At 44.5% G+C, this 16,699-nt stretch overlaps 1 protein-coding gene across 10 annotated transcripts in view; it reads left to right on the top strand.

Moving 5' to 3' along the window:
* Positions 1-16,699, top strand: part of KCNIP4 (potassium voltage-gated channel interacting protein 4) — a 406,334-nt gene that overhangs the window by 211,798 nt on the left and 177,837 nt on the right. Inside the window, exon 1 of one of the 10 annotated variants that reach the window (XM_083460622.1) lies at positions 5,666-5,807. The exons of 6 other annotated variants lie outside the window; for them this stretch is intronic. Coding sequence is in view for 1 of the 4 variants with exons in the window: in XM_083460630.1 (XP_083316756.1) it covers positions 6,089-6,188 (100 nt within the window). In the remaining 3 variants the exon portion in view is untranslated. Of the gene's footprint in view, positions 1-5,665; positions 5,912-5,937; positions 6,189-16,699 lie in introns of those variants that run through there. 3 more of the 10 variants (XM_083460625.1, XM_083460624.1, XM_083460630.1) reach the window with 3 other exon arrangements.

Genomic DNA, 16,699 nt, shown 5'->3' with positions numbered 1-16,699 from the left:
TGGTGAGGGGAAACCCCAGAGGCGTGCCTGGGAAGGGCTCCCTTGACCCCTTGACAAATATCTCTTTCCCCCTTTTTGGTGGTTTGGCCAATGTTTGTTGAATGAGGAGGTGGGAGTGGGGGAGGAGAAGAAAAGTGCAACCGGGGCGGGGAGCATTAAAACCATTAAGTCAAGGTTCTGAAAGCACTTAGCTGCACTATGGGCAGATTCAACAGAAAGATTTACTGACAAAAAAATAAAAGTGATTGTAAGAACACATCTAAGTGGTTTACAAAAATATAAAATGATTTTCTAAAATAAAATTATTGATAAAAATCACAGCCAAACCAGGCATGTAAAATGTTTAAAGGCTGATTAAAATCAGCAGTAGCAAAAAAGAAACAGCTTATTTTTATTTTTTAAAAAAATCAAACAAAGTGCATGCTGTATACAGGATTTTTACTTTGAAAATCAGAATCCTTTGGTATTTTGGGATTAAAGAAAAACTAGAACAAGACCCTGCACAGATCTTTAACTATTTATTCTTGTTTGTAATCCTTTCCATTTAATCCGCTAAGATTTACATAATAGAATAGAGATGGCAAAGCTATAAATGCTGTGGTGCATTCAGTCAGCATGAGAGTTTACAAGTTCATTGTGGGATAAACAGACCCGTAAGTTCTTTGGACTTAGTAGCGTATTTGACCACAGAACGTCTTGTTTTGGGAGGATTCAGACTCTTGATTGGTAGAAGTTTTATATGACAGCATCCATATAATAGTCACTGGGTGGGATGACGGGGGGTTAAAACTTTTGCTACTATCTTCCTGTTTTGCCTTGCTACTGCTCCCCTCTGAAGGGAAAGGAGAGACGGCCGGCCATCACTGGAGGAGGATGCTGGACCCCCTCTGCTGTTTTGTTGCAACTAGTCACAAGATGGGGAGGTTTAAAGTGGGGGTGGGGGGATAGTTGTGTTAGGATTTTCATCCATCTGTGCTGCTCCAGCAGTAGCACTATGTTTTGTGTATATCATTTGAGTGTCTGAGAGAGCGTGAGACAGGAAGTCTCAGTACTGTTGGAAGTTGGTTTCACTTCTGTTTGTGATGCTGTTCTGTACTGGTGCTCAAAGAGTACAGATATGCTGATGAATTCTCTGTATATTTGTTGTTGTTTAGTCGTGTCCAACTCTTCATGACCCTGTGGACCAGAACACGCTAGGCACTCCTGTCTTCCACTGCCTCCCGCAGTTTGGTCAGACTCAAGCTGGTAGCTTCGAGAACACTGTCCAACCATCTCGTCCTCTGTCGTCCCCTTCTCCTTGTGCCCTCCATCTTTCCCAACATCAGGGTCTTTTCCAGGGAGTCTTCTCTTCTCATGAGGTGGCCAAAGTATTGGAGCCTCAGCTTCAGGATCTGTCCTTCCAGTGAGCACTCAGGGCTGATTTCCTTCAGAATGGAGAGGTTTGATCTTCTTGCAGTCCATGGGACTCTCAAGAGTCTCCTCCAGCACCATAATTCAAAAGCATCAATTCTTTGGTGGTCAGCCTTCTTTATGGTCCAGTTCCATATCTCAGTTCCATATCTCACTACTGGGAAAACCATAGCTTTAACTATATGGACCTTTGTTGGCAAGGCGATGTCTTTGCTTTAGTTTTAGAACTATGATTGACTCTTGCTTCTGCAATGATATGTCAAAAGACGAGCGTGCTCCTCTCAGGAGAGAGGGGTCGCTTATCACTGGTCTCTCTGGACTGATGGAGATTTATAGCCAGGGAGGACCACCAGAGAGACGCCCCCATGACTTGGGAAGTTGGCGGCCTTCCCGGGCATGTTTCCAACAAGTTGTTTATCTACTATTTAGTGGGAGGGGTGTATGGGGTGTTAGGGGAGGGGTGGTACCTCTGGTGGTGGACATGCCATGCTCCTTCTGATGTAGCTTGTCCACCTTTGGTCCTCACCCTCCACTCAGATCTCCCCTGTGGCTCCCAGAACCTGTCAGCATGTGACAGCAGCCACATCTTGGGAATGGTTTTGACTGGCTGGCTAAACCAGGTGAGAGTGGCTGATGGGTCTCAAACCCTCCGTGAGTTAGGGACTTCCTCCAAACATGAAGACAAGATCCAGCAGATTGAGTGGACAGGACCAGTAGTGGGTCCAACAGCCATGAAGGCAGTTTCTGCATGTGCTGTAAAGGGATGTGGGGGCAGGTGGGGCTCGCCAACCTGGTAAGGTAGCCCATCTAGGACAAGCATGCCAACAACAACAAGATGTATGAATCTGCTACTCAGTCATTCTTCTTAATTTTCATTAAGCAGCACTTTTACATGGGCTGAAACTGGCTCTGCCTTGAGCTCTCATTTATTAAGTTAGTTTTAAACTATGTTAGTTTTTTGCTTTGTGTTTTTTGAAGTCAAACATTTAAAGAACGGGACTCAACATATCTCTGTGAGGCGGAATTTTGTGACCCTAAAGTGGCAGCTCATTAGCTTTATAGATTTGGATTTTATGCACTCTTTGTCAAGCTATCTTTTAAAGACAATTTAGAAGCTGCATCTTTGTCAACTGTGGTAGCTTATTTCTTGGTGAGGGCGAGTTGCTGAAAACACGCCAGTCTTGTTTGCAGGTGTACCCGTTGTCTAGTAGCTTCCAGGACCAATGCAAAGTGCTGGCGATTACTATCTGGAGTTCTGAGTTTTGTGTACCTAAAGCAGGTGTGGGTGTAAGACATTTTGGTACCTGAAGTGAACCACCAAATGACACCACCAGGAAGAAAGAGTTGGAACAAGGAAGGAGGGAATCAAATCAACCTTATCCAACAGTTGATGTGGGATTCAAAGGCTGTTGTGGAAGGGGGAAGGGTTGTAGCATGCTCTCAATCATGCCAAGTGGGTACAGAGCCCAAGAGACCCTAGAGGGCAGCCCCTTGCATTTCCTCCTTAGGTGTGGGAGGAGACAAGGAGCACCTTGTATTTCCAGGAAGCCACTATAGATGTGGAATCAGGGGTAGGGTGCAGATCCGACCAACAAGGAGTATACCACAGCCACCACTTGCTGCAGCAGAAAGTGACGCATTCCTTGCATGCCAGATCTACTGCCCCTATGGATCCTGCCACCCGAGGCAGTGGCCTCATCTTGCCTCATAGGGGGGTCGGCCCTGGGATGGGGACCCTGCAGCCCGCATGGTCTACCATTTCAGCCACACGATGCCTACCTGCCCTACACCTGCAAACCCTCCAACATTTCTCTGATGAAAATAGGGATATCTTAAATAATAATAATAATAATAATAATAATAATAATAATAATAATACTTTAATTATTTCTACCCCACTCATCTAGAAGACATTTAGAAGACACCTGAAGGCAGCCCTGTTTAGGGAAGTTTTTAATGTGTGACATTGATGTGTGACTGAGCACAGCTTCTGAAGATTTGACAAAGTTCAGGACCACGTAGTGAGAAAAAATGTTACCCCCAGCTGCCGAACGTGGTCTGGGAGGGGTGTAGAAGGCAGCCACCAGGCCTATCAGGCTTGAAAGTTTTCCCACCCCTGGCATAAGAGAAACCCTCCCACATGATTTAGATCTGTCAGACAGGCTTCACTCTTTTATGACAGGGAGATTTGTGAACCTGAGGTACCTTAACTCATTTTTAAACATTTATCATGCACAAAGTACGCATGGCTTGGATTATTGTTTTAATTTCCCCAGAAAGGTCAAAGCAACGAAATTGAAATTTTAGTAGCTGTAACGAGGCTTGCGTATCTGCTATGATTAATCTAGGTCATTAAGGCACAATATGCATTTGATATATGTGGTAACACTTTCAAAAGTGTTGATATTCTATTGCTGTAATTTTTCAGGAATGTTGTGCTTAAGTCCCTTCAGCCTCCCATGAACACTTGGAAACATTTCAATTGATTACTTTTGTGATTTTGCTGTAAGTGAAGAGAAAGAAGCATCGCTTTGAGCTCTAAATGTGGACGTTGGTCTGAAAGCTTTTGTGTGTAACATCGGCATCTGTTGTCCTTAAGGTGACTCAGACAGCCTGTTTACGATTTGCTCACTTGCTCTATTCACATCACTGCATAAGACAAATCTCCTTGAAAATGTATTATCCCTTAAGTGAATAGATTTTAAACTAGTTTAAGTGTCCTGACTTTCCCTCAAGGACCCTGGGCAATTATAGTTCTATAGTTGCTAAGAATTCTCTGCATGAGATTCTGTCCAATTTGGCAGTCTGGAGACAAGCTGGTCTGCAGTGCAAGGAGACAAAGGTGGGCAGTCTGAGAGGAGGCCATCCAAACTAAGAAGCTTACAGGACCAAGTAGAATGTCACTGGTTTCTTGTATCACCTGGTCCCTGCTGGTAACTGCAGGTACAGTCCCCTGCCTGTCCATCATGATGGCACTGAAATACATTAGAAGCAGGCCAGCCATCCTATCTAGAAAGCTACTACAAGGTGGGGGTAGCAAGTAAAGGTCCCTGATTCAAGACTTGCAGATTCCAAAAACCTATGGTAGGATGGCACATTCCCTGCAATGAAATATAGCTCACAAGCAAAATGTTTGCTGATTATTATTATTATTAGTAGTAGTAGTAAAGGTAAAGGGACCCCTGACCATTAGGTCCAGTTGTGGCCGACTCTGGGGTTCCAGTGCTCATCTCGCTTTATTGGCCGAGGGAGCCGGTGCACAGCTTCCGGGTCATGTGGCCAGCATGACTAAGCTGCTTCTAACGAACCAGAGCAGTGCACAGAAACGCCATTTACCTTCCCGCTGGAGCAGTACCTATTTATCTACTTGCACTTTGCTAGGTGGGCAGGAGCAGGGACCGAGCAACGGGAGCTCACCCTGTCACAAAGATTTGAACCACCGACCTTCTGATCAGCAAGTCCTAGGCTCTGTGGTTTAACCCACAGCGCCACCCATGTCCCATTATTATCAGTAGTTTTTCATTTTAAAAAAATCACTCAAAAGTAAAGGCTAGAGATTTTAGTCATGCTTTCTAGAAAGCAATGTTGGGATGGTATCTTTTGAGTTTTGTAATGCAGATGTACGGTCTGCATGGCTTTAAGATATCAGACAGTGGTTTGGGGGGTCGTGTCCCCAGTTCCAGTTTTGTTGGGAACTACAGTGGTCCCTCGGGTTACAGACACTTCAGGTTACACACTCCGCTAACCCAGAAATAGTATCTCAGGTTAAGAACTTTGCTTCAGGATGAGAACAGAAATTGTGCTCAGGCAGCGCTGCGGCAGCAGGAGGCCCCATTAGCTAAAGTGGTGCTTCAGGTTAAGAACAGTTTCAGGTTAAGAACGAAACTCCAGAATGAATTAAGTTCTTAACCCGAGGTACCACTGTACAAGACTGCTCTACTTACCACGGGAGCCACTCCCTTGCATTCTAGATTTCTGATTGTGCTCAAATGCTCTTCCCAATTTGGGTAAATACACAGTCAGGGCAAATGGTTGCCCCAATCCATCTACGGCCCAGGTTGGTTCTTGAAGGATATTTGCATTTTATAGAGAAGCTTGCATTTGTTTCCAGAAAAGGAACATGTAAGAGTTAATCATCAATCTCTTGACCATTCACAACTTTGGTGCAAAGCTTCCCAGTCCCTCGATGTCCAATGCAAGTCCACATATTAGTTAGCGTCTGTTACCCGTTACCCAGGCAACTGAATATCCAAACAATGCTCCGGTATCGGCGATGCTGGCATAAGAGAGAGGAAGGGGAGGGGGGAATATTCCCAGGCGTGCTGCTATCACTTCAAGACGCGTCATATTCTGCCAGGGACGTTTTCTGGAGGACCACTCCGGCCCCAGGGCAAGCGGTACTTTCCTGCATGCACGGCTGTTGTTGGTGTGTCAGAGTGATAATGAGCAAATGGATAATCCTGACAGGCTGGACTTTATCCGGCTGCCACTTCTGGCCTCGGTTAGTGTAGACCGAACACATTCACACTCTCTGTCAGTCAGTCACCCGGTCTCCCTCTCTCTTTCCCCCCCTTTCCCTTGCTGTAGATTTCTTAATGTAGTTTAATGGCTTTACAAAGAGAGCCAGGCAGACGAGTTCTTCCCTCCGTGGCTGAGCCAGACCATGACCTAGCGCGCCATGAACCTAGAAGGGCTTGAAATGATAGCCGTCTTGGTCATGATTGTGCTCTTTGTTAAGGTGTTGGAACAGTTTGGGCTGATTGACTCGGGCATAGAAGGTAAGAGAGTGGCTTCTGATTGTTTTCTGTTTCTCTAAGTGGCGGTTCTTGAGCAGTGTTATGAAGGGCACCTGTTAATGAGACGTTTTAAGATGCTACTTTCCGGGCAGCACACACAGCAGGAGTATTTCAGGGCAGATACTACAACTGGAAGCTTCCCCCCTCCCCATCACTGGGTTCTTGCAGCTGAACTGTGACAGTCACTGCAAATATTCCCAAGCGCTTTAGGAGAATTGGTGTGGGGGAAGAAAACTTTGGCTAATGTTTCTGATAACGGTATTAGCCATGCTTCGTTGAATTTGTATGAACAGGCTGGCAAAAAAAGGAAAAGATTTTCAAATAATCACCTCCAAAATGTGCTCTGGCAGGTCAAAAGTTGTATGACAGTGAGGGTTGTGGCAACTATATAATCGTAATTGCTTTGCTCGAAATATGCTGTACGGTAAACATTCAAAACGTTTAAACTTTGTTTGAGAAAAGTTAATTTGTCTTTGGCCGAGGAGAGTTGTTCTGCTTCACATTTTAATTGTCAAGTGCTTTATTTATTGTAGTCTCATCCAACTCAGTATATTCTGGGTATAACACATATGACAGATAAAATGAATTGTGTGGATTTTTAGTTTCTGTATAGTTTTTTCCTGTTGTAACACAAGTCAGTAAAACAGTTGATCTTTTTGTTTTGTTCAGCACATCATCTGCATATTTAGTGTAGTCCGGAAACTGCTTCTCTACATGGGAAGTAACACAAAGGTATTCTTTTCTTTAGTTTTTCAAGGCACCAAGCTGAAATGCCCTGGTGTGTTTTCAACATATTCTGTAATTTTGCATTATAGGCTATCTGTGCACATGACACCAGAAACTTATTCTGTGAGTAGATTAAGGTTTTACAGTCTAACCAGTAAAAACAAAACCAGCAAGACGTAAGTTTGCTGCTCTGACACAGCTTAAAGTAATTCTGTTTATATAACCCTTTAAAGAAATGTAGTATTTTTTACATGAGAAGAAAGTTCATGGCAGACTGTTTTTGTTTTTGGTGCTGTGTGTTTAGGAAACCCACATATAATCAGCACCAGAGACTACAGTGCCTTCCACAATTGTGGTACCCAGCACATTTATATAAAGAAGATTATTTGGGGAGGCTTATGTATCCATTAGAAAGAAGGCATTCTCTTTGGTATAAATAACTGTATACATTTGCAGATATATTAATAGGACCTGGTGATTTCATTTCAGTGGCATGATTGCTATGACAAACTCATCTATCATTCAAAAAGGCAGTATTTAAAAATTCAGCATTATTGGTAGACACTCAAATTTGTAACTGTCCTTACATTATGGGATAGGCTACTCTGTTTCTGTATGATTTGTTTAGGTTTAAACCAAGGCAAAAGCTGGCTGTTTGACAGTGAATTGTAAGGTTGTTAAGCAACAGACTGAGAAAGCACACATAGTTCACTTGGAAGAAGAAGCATGTATGATCCCAAAGTTTGTTGGCTTGGCAGCACAGATTCCTAGTATTTCTGGGTATGTTTTGATTCTTCTTTTAACAGTACTCTCGCGTTAAGACTTTCAGTTAAGGTAAAGTTTCAGAAGGGGTGTTTTGCAAGTGCATTCTTGAAAAATTCAAAAGAGGTGGAAAGTATGTATGTAATGTTGGTGCAATGTGCAATGAATTTAGTAACATAATTAAGTTTATATAAAGTAAAGAATAATTAATGTTTTCACTAGAATGTAAAAAAATTTTTTTTTGCTCCTTTTGATTTTTTTTCCAGTGGAAGGATAGTCCACAGCTTGAGAGAGACGGAGCCTTGTGTATGTGTGTGTTTTAATGCATGTTTTCCCAAGACCAGTGTGTGCCTTTACTCGATCTCTCTCTCTCCCAGTGTGGTGTAGTGGTTAAGCGCGGTAGTCTTGTAATCTGGGGAACCGGGTTCGCGTCTCTGCTCCTCCACATGCAGCTGCTGGGTGATCTTGGGCCAGTCGCACTTCTTTGAAGTCTCTCAGCCCCACTCACCTCACAGAGTGTTTGTTGTGGGGGAGGAAGGGAAAAGGAGATTGTTAGCCGCTTTGAGACTCCTGAAGGGGAATGAAAGGCGGGATACCAAATCCAAACTCTTCTTCTTCTTCTTCTTCTTTACCTTACTGGCTTGATAGGGATGCAGGTGGCACTGTAGTCTAAACCACTGAGCCTTGGGCTTGCCAATCGGAAGGTCGGCAGTTCGACTCCCCGCAACGGGGTGAGTTTCTAAGTCCCAGCTCCTGCCCACCTAGCAGTTCAAAAGCACACCAGTGCAAGTAGATAAATAGATACTGCTCCGGTGGGAAGGTAAATGGCATTTCCATAAACTGCTCTGGTTCGCCAGAAGCGGCATAATCATGCTGGCCACATGACCTGGAAGCTGTCTGCGGACAACTGTTGGCTCCCTCGGCCTATAGAGCCAGATGAGCAAGCAACCTAAGAGTCATCCACGACTGAACCTAATGCTCAGGGGTGCCTTTACTTTTACCTTTTACTGGCTTGACCATGGAGAAGAAAGTTAAATATTTAGGAATATGGTTAACAGCAATGAATATTAATTTATGTCAATATAATTGTGTTAAAACTTGGAGAGCTGTTGTGAAGAGGGGGGTTGAAATCTAAATTAGATGAATGTATTATTGCTTTTATTTATTACATTTCTAGACCACCCTTCGCCCAAGGATCATAGGACAGTTTTGTTGTTGTTTAGTCGTTTAGTCGTGTCCGACTCTTCGTGACCCCATGGACCAGAGTATGCCAGGCACTCCTGTCTTCCACTGCCTCCCGCAGTTTGGTCAAAGTCATGCTGGTAGCTTCGAGAACACCGTCCCACCATCTCGTCCTCTGTCATCCCCTTCTCCTTGTGCCCTCCATCTTTCCCAACATCAGGGTCTTTTCCAGGGAGTCTTCTCTTCTCATGAGGTGGCCAAAGTATTGGAGCCTCAGCTTCAGGATCTGTCCTTCCAGTGAGCACTCAGGGCTGATTTCCTTCAGAACGGACAGGTTTGATCTTCTTGCAGTCCATTGGACTCTCAAGAGTCTCCTCCAGCACCATAATTGAAAAGCATCAATTCTTTGCCGATCAGCCTTCTTTATGGTCCAGCTCTCACTTCCATACATCACTACTGGGAAAATCATAGCTTTAACTATATGGACCTTTATTGGCAAAGTGATGTCTCTATAGGACAGTTTACAATATATAAATAGTCACCCCCCTGCCCCAAATACTTGGCATGCTATTGCTTATGGTTGGTTTATGTGTGCGCTATTTTGCCATATAGTATTTGGCATCAGTCTATTACCACTTCTTAACAAATACAGTACATAAGTGGAAATGACAGATTTCCGCAGCATGTGCCTGGCGCTGGCACTCTCTTCCCAGGTCCACAGTCACTAAACTGTAGTGTGTGATCCAAGCAGGAATCCCCTGGAAGCTTCGCAGTACACTTGCCTCATGCTGTAATCTCCAAGGATCATCCACACTTGATGAAAGCACAGATTGTAACAATTGCACTGGTTTTGTATCTCATTCTGCTTTTCTAAAGATTACTAATCTGCATTCCCTTTTTTTATGCCCGCAGGAGGGATGGACAGCTTCAGCTAGGATTTAAATCTGTTGTGTTTAAATGGGGGATTTTTGTTTGTTTGCTTTGCTTTTTAATCGTGGCGCTTTTGGTAAAGTTCACCCCCCCAAAAAAAACCCCTGGAATTTAATATTATATTTCTAGTTTGTTGGAACGTTCACGGAACTTTGAGGGCTAACATGCCCCTTTATCTTGCATATCTTTCTTTGATCAATAGATTTGCATATAATTAATAATAATAATAATTCATTATTTATACCCCTCCCATCTGGCTGGGTTTCCCTAGCCACTCTGGGCAGTTCCCAACAGAATATTAAAAACACAATAAAACATCAAACATTAAAAACTTCTCTAAACAGGGTTGCCTTCAGATGTCTTCTAAAAATCAGATAATTGTTTATTTCCTTGACATTTGATGGAAGGGCGGGAGCCACTACCGAGAAGGCCCTCTGCCTGGTTGCAAAGATTAGCCATATTACTGCTATCATATCATAGCATTGTGGAGTTGGAAGGGATCCCAAGGGTCATCTATTCCAATCCCCTGCAATGCAGGAATCTCAACTAAAGCATCCATGGCAGATCGCCATCTAACATTTGCTTTGAAACCTCCACTGTCCTCCTTGAATACTTTTTTAAAAATGGCCTTTTATATGTCAAGTTTCACGTAGCCAAAAGATATATTTCCTAGATGATTCAGTTGTCTTAAGAGTCTTGCCTCCCTTGAAGCCTGAAACGTAATTTGTATCTGACACATACACAACATCTTTGGCAATGTTTGTTGCTGTGGATTGCAACAAAGACCTTGGCAGTAAACAGGTACAGTGGTACCTCTGGTTATGAACTTAATTCGTTCTGGAGGTCCGTTCTTAAGCTGAAACCATTCTTAACCTGGGGTACCACTTTAGCTAATGGGGCCTCCCACTGCCGCCGCTGCACAATTTCTGTTCTCATCCTGAGGTAAAGTTCTTAACCCGAGATACTACTTCTGGGTGAGTGGAGTCTGTAACCTGAGGTGTTTGTAACCTGAGGTACTACTGTAGTCCTTTTAGAGAATTAACATACAAGGCATCTTCTCCATTTCTCCATGGGTTGAATTCCAGGAGGGTGGCTGTGTTGCAGCAAGCACAAACAAGAGAGTCCTGTGAAACCCCAAAGACTAACTACTGTATTTTTTGCTCTATAAGACTCACTTTTTCCCTCCTAAAAAGTAAGGGGAAATGTGTGTGCGTCTTATGGAGCGAATGCAGGCTGCGCAGCTATCCCAGAAGCCAGAACAGCAAGAGGGATTGCTGCTTTCACTGCGCAGCGATCCCTCTTGCTGTTCTGGCTTCTGAGATTCAGAATATTTTTTTTTCTTGTTTTCCACCTCCAAAAACTAGGTGCATCTTGTGGTCTGGTGCGTCTTATAGAGTGAAAAATACGGTACCTCTTGCATGAGGCTTTATACTCTACAGCCAACTTCATCAAATGCATGAATGTAAAAGGAGTTTGCTTCTTTAAATTGCTTGGCTGAGGAACGTGCGGCTGTCCTTGCGTCAGCCAAGCAGTTTTACAGAGCCCCTGACCCCCCAGTGGCTCATACAAGGCAGTGGCAGTGTGGGGGCTCCATGAAACTGCTCCACTGAGGGTTGCCGCTCCCCTCAGCTGAGCAGTAAATTGAGCCCCCAGTCCGCCACTGGCTCATTCAGCTGGGGGGGGGGCAGGAGGCCTCTTCCATCCCTCAACGAGCAGTTCAGTGAACCTCCACTGCTCATTGAATGAAGCACACATGAGCCTGAGAGGAACTGGGACTAACTCACTGTGTGAGGCTGAGCAATGTATCTCGGCTGCTTCCCTAAGGTGGGAAGAAGCAGCTGAGATAAATTCCAGTCATCATGATATATCAGCGTGTAAGAAATAAATAAAATTGTCGCGTTTTCATGAAAAGTTAAAAGATCTCAGAGGCCTCAAACAGTTGCCAGATTTGAAAAGAAGTTTGCAACAGCTACCTAACCCTCAGGCTTGCATGGAGGTTATCTTTACTGGTTTGAGGTTAGAACACCCGAAAGCAGAGCAGCTTGCTGCTAGAATGTGGTTTATCTAGACACCTCAGCACGATTCAGCTGGGAAGAACTCGTGTACGTGTGGCTTTATCGCTTGAGTAAATGTTGGAAAACTCGCCCCTCGGGAAAGGCTGGCCTCCCTCTCAGGTTCCCAGGGCTTGTTTACCGGTGACCTACCCTGGCTGGCATCCCCGCAGGTCCAGGGAGATCTTGATAGGCGACATCCCCCAGTGTGGAAGATGCACACCCTCTGTGCTCCTTGCATACCAGCAGGAGAAAGAAGAAAATCAGAAAGTCTACATCATCTACGATTTATTTCTGTCTTTACATCTGTACAAAAACATGTCCGTTCAGCTCAGTCTTCTCCAAGCAGCTCAGTAAGACTTCCTTCACATGCGCAAACGGAAGGTCTCATATTATACACAGAACAAATCCCTGTGAACCGTCCTGATAAGAACTGCCTGGTACATTCTTTCCCAGGACTAGTCACATCATGTGATGTCAACATCGAACTGCTGGTTTGCAGCTGCGTTGTACTCATATCCCAACAGTAAATGTGTGGAAGCACAGGAACATGCTTCTTTATTTGGGTAAATGTAATTAAGGGCAGAGATGCAGGTGGCGCTCTGGTTTAAACCACTGTGCTGCTTGGGCTTGCCGACCAAATGGTTGGTGGTTCGAATCCCAGTGACGGGGTGAGCTCCCATTGTTCGGTCCCAGCTCCTGCCAACCTAGCAGTTTGAAAGCACACTAGTGCAAGTAGATAAATAGGTGGGAAAGGAAATGGTGTTTCCGTGCACTGCTCTGGTTTCTCCAGAAACAGTTTAGTCATGCTGGCCACATGACCTGGAAAAACTGTCTGCAGAAGCAGACAAACGCCGGCTCCCTTGGCCTGTAAAGTGAGATGAGCGCCGCAACCCCAGAGTCTTTCGTGACTCGACTTAACTGTCAGGTGTACGTTTACTTTTACCTTTAATTAAGGGCAAGGGTCCCTGGATTTAGAGGAATAGGAGATGTCAACAGGATAGGAGAATTTCATGTTTTAATTAGGTGCTTGTGATAGGCTGTGAACCTTGCACGTCCCAACCAATGGGAGGCAAGGGCAGGATTTGCGCTCAGATGAAGGGGTTTTACTGAAATTGGGTGTGTCTGCTTTGGACATCCATCCTTGCAATTATGTTTCTTGTGGTCACTACATAAACTTTTTTGCTGCTTCACCAACTTTGCTCCAATTTTATTTTGAGGGTCTCAGGACCCAGGGACTTGGGACCGGCGTTTTCATATCTCACAATCATATACAGGTATTTACAGGTACCTGATGTCATCTCAGAGAGAACAGGAAAAGCAACAGCTATACACAACAGAAGTTCCCAGCAAGCTGTGCTGGAATGTAAACAGACATGTGACACACAACAGTTCCACACGTCTGCTGCTTAAGGTGGAATGGAAATGTCAACAGCAACGTCTCTCCCAAGCCTCTGCAGAGATCGCTCTCCCGCAACAGCATGGGGGAGAGTTGTGCCCCCCCAATGGCTGGCAGTGCGCAGCTATGGCCACCCCAACACTATCTGTGGTAATTTGGGGGCACTGGGTGGATATTTGCACCCCAGCGCCACATCTGCTAAAGATGGCCCTGTTGGCAAGGGATGTGCCATGTGCCCCTTGGATGTGTTCTGCAGAACCCCAGGGGTCCCTGGACCCCTCATTGGGAACCACTGCTGTAGAGCATTGTTATCACTGAATACAGTACTAATCTACTCAAACTATACAGTGTTATAAAATCAAACTCAAAAACAGTAAAAAATATAAAGGCAGAAATTAAAAAAAAATCAGAAATGCACCACAATTCAGTAGCTATACAGTGGTACCTCAGGTTACAAATGCTTCAGGTTACAGACGCTTCAGGTTACAGACTCCGCTAACCCAGAAATAGTACCTTGAGTTAAGAACTTTGCTTCAGGATGAGAACAGAAATTGTGCAGTGGCGGTGCGGCGGCAGTGGGAGGCCCCATTAGCTAAAGTGGTGCTTCAGGTTAAGAACAGTTTCAGGTTAAGAACGGACCTCCGGAACGAATCAAGTTCTTAACCCGAGGTACCACTGTAGTAGTGAAGACAAACCTAGTCCGTTAAGGAAAGTTCCCTTATAGCGCTAAAGATGCCAATTTGTTATGGTTTACTTAAAAAAACAAAAGCAAATATTTGTTGGGAGTTAATTTGGTGTTCTTAATTTGGTAACCGTTGCAGGTAAAGTCTTTCCTTCTGGTTAATCACTGGTTAATCCAGCAGGTAAGCATATACAGGGAGAATGGATGTGTATGTAGAACATAGGAAACTCTTATACTCTGTCAGACCATTGACACATCCAATTTTGGCTTGTCTCTGCTGACTGGCAGTGCCCCACTAGGCAGAGATATTTCCCACATTACGTTCTATCATATGTGGTGGACCTGTAAAAGGGTAAAAGAGTACTAGGAAATAAACCATAATTAATTGGGGGGGGGGGTGGTGGTTAAAAGTACTTTTCCAAAAAAAGGAGTCCTTTTTGTTGGGGATGATTCAGACGGAAATTCCCAGGTGTCAAAAAGGTTATTTATGTATGCCACTACTGCGGCCCGTGTTTTGTTAGCTCAAAAATGGAAAGTTAGCGAGGTCCCAACCAAAGAAGAATGGCAACTTAAACTGATGGAATATGTGCAGCTTGCAGACCTAACATATAGAGTAAGGGAACAAGAAGAACATACGTTTAAAGAAGATTGGAAAATGTTTGTTTAACATATGGGGTGGAATTGTGTACACTTGAAAATGTTGGCAGCGTTAAGATAAATGCAAGAGTGTAAATAAGTTTTGATGAATGTAAGAATGGAATACGGAATGGTTTAGTTTATGTAAAATGTGCAGGGATTTACATTATGCAAAATGAGCCATGGAAAGAGAAGAAGGGAAGTCATTGATATTTTAAGGTTGTTTAAATGAATATTCTAAAAAGTAAAACAGAAAATTTAATAATTTTTTTTAGACCTATTAAAATGCTATGGATTGAACTTGGGCTTCAGCATTCTGTACAGTGGTACCTTGGGTTAAGAACTTAATTCGTTCTGGAGGTCTGTGCTTAAGCTGAAACTGTTCTTAACCTGAGGTACCACTTTAGCTAATGGAGTCTCCCGCTACCGCCACGCCGCTGCTGCACAATTTCTGTTCTTATCCTGAAGCAAAGTTCTTAACCCGAGGTACTATTTCTGGGTTAGCGAAGTCTGTAACCTGAAGTGTATGTAACCCGAGGTACCACTTTATTACCAAGCTACAGTCCTTTCCCAGATGAAGGGAGTGATGCACCCACTTGGCCTGCCTGAAGTCTGTGAATCCATTCACATTTATGTTCAAGGACAATGTAGGAAGTGCCTACAGAGGGTGGTGAATACAGCACAATATATTATGGGCTGTCCCGTGAATCCGCTGGATGACATCGCGGAAGAATGTTGCCTCAAGAGAGTGAGGGAAATTCTCAGAGATGATTCACACCCTGGCCAGCACTTTCTTGATCTCCTGCCCTCAGGCAGAAGATATAGAAGCATGATTAGTCGCACCAACAGGGTAAAGAACAGCTTCTATCCATGGGCTGTTAGGCTGCTGAATGAAAAGATTTCTGACTTTCGGGTTTGGTGAGGAATTAAGACTAAGAGAGCTGAGTGGGGGGTGCTCGTGTAATCTCACTGTATACAAGTTGTAAGGTAAAGGTAAAGGGACCCCTGACCATTAGGTCCTGTCGTGACCGACTCTGGGGTTGCGGCGCTCATCTCGCTTTATTGGCCAAGGGAGCCGGCGTACAGCTTCCGGGTCATGTGGCCAGCATGACTAAGCCACTTCTGGCGAACCAGAGCAGCGCACGGAAACGCCGTTTACCTTCCCGCCGGAGCGTTACCTATTTATCTACTTGCACTTTGACATGCTTTCGAACTGCTAGATTGGCAGGAGTAGGGACTGAGCAATGGGAGCTCAACCCATCGCAGGGATTCGAACCACCAACCTTCTGATCGGCAAGTTCTAGGCTCTGTGGTTTAACCATAGGCGCCGACTCCATGGGGCCTGAGGGGGCCCGAGCCCCCTCAAAAATTCGTTTGGGGGGCTCCGCCCCCCCAATAATCTCGGGCGCCCCTCCAGCAGAGCGCCACCGCCGCCCCTCCCCCAGCCCAAAATGCACAGGGTCGGGCTGCATGCCTCCTGCCCTCCCTCCCGAGCAAAAGCTCCACCCAATTTCCTTCGGAGCTGATTAATAGGCGCAGCACGCTCTCCCCTATTCGCTCACGAGGAGGCGGCGCCACTTTATCTGCATATTCATGAGCTTATTTATTATTCATGAGCTTTCGCGGGCTCCCCCAATATTTTTTATAAGTCGGCGCCCCTGGGTTTAACCCACAGTGCCACCCGCATCCCCATACAAGTTGTACAAGTGACAATAAAGTATTTCAAATTTCTTTTTTTTTAAATGTGAACTGTATATGTGATTGGTATCCTGCATTTTGCAGGTGACACATCATTAGGATAGTGCAGTATAAGGAGGTTGGATGAGGTCAGTGCCAAACAATGTGGTCAAAGCCAGGTTCCTGCAAGGCTTGATCCACCCACCCTGATTAAGTGACTGTATCTCTAACCATTCATGTTCAACAGAAAAACACACCTGCAGTTTTTAAGAAACATTTCATTGCTGTCATCTGCAGCTGTAGATAATTTTGACACAAATTCTACCACGTTTCATTAGCATACCCCATTAGGAAACGGTCGTAATTTAACGTCGCTATTGAAATCAAATACCCTTGTAAGGTTTCTGACCTCCTATAGTAAAGTCTGATGGGATTAACAAGAAGGGCT

The sequence above is a fragment of the Podarcis liolepis genome (assembly GCF_965112155.1).
Source record: "Podarcis liolepis genome assembly, chromosome: 9".
Classification (NCBI taxonomy): Eukaryota; Metazoa; Chordata; class Lepidosauria; order Squamata; family Lacertidae; genus Podarcis; species Podarcis liolepis.
This window is presented reverse-complemented; position numbering and strand designations above follow the sequence as displayed.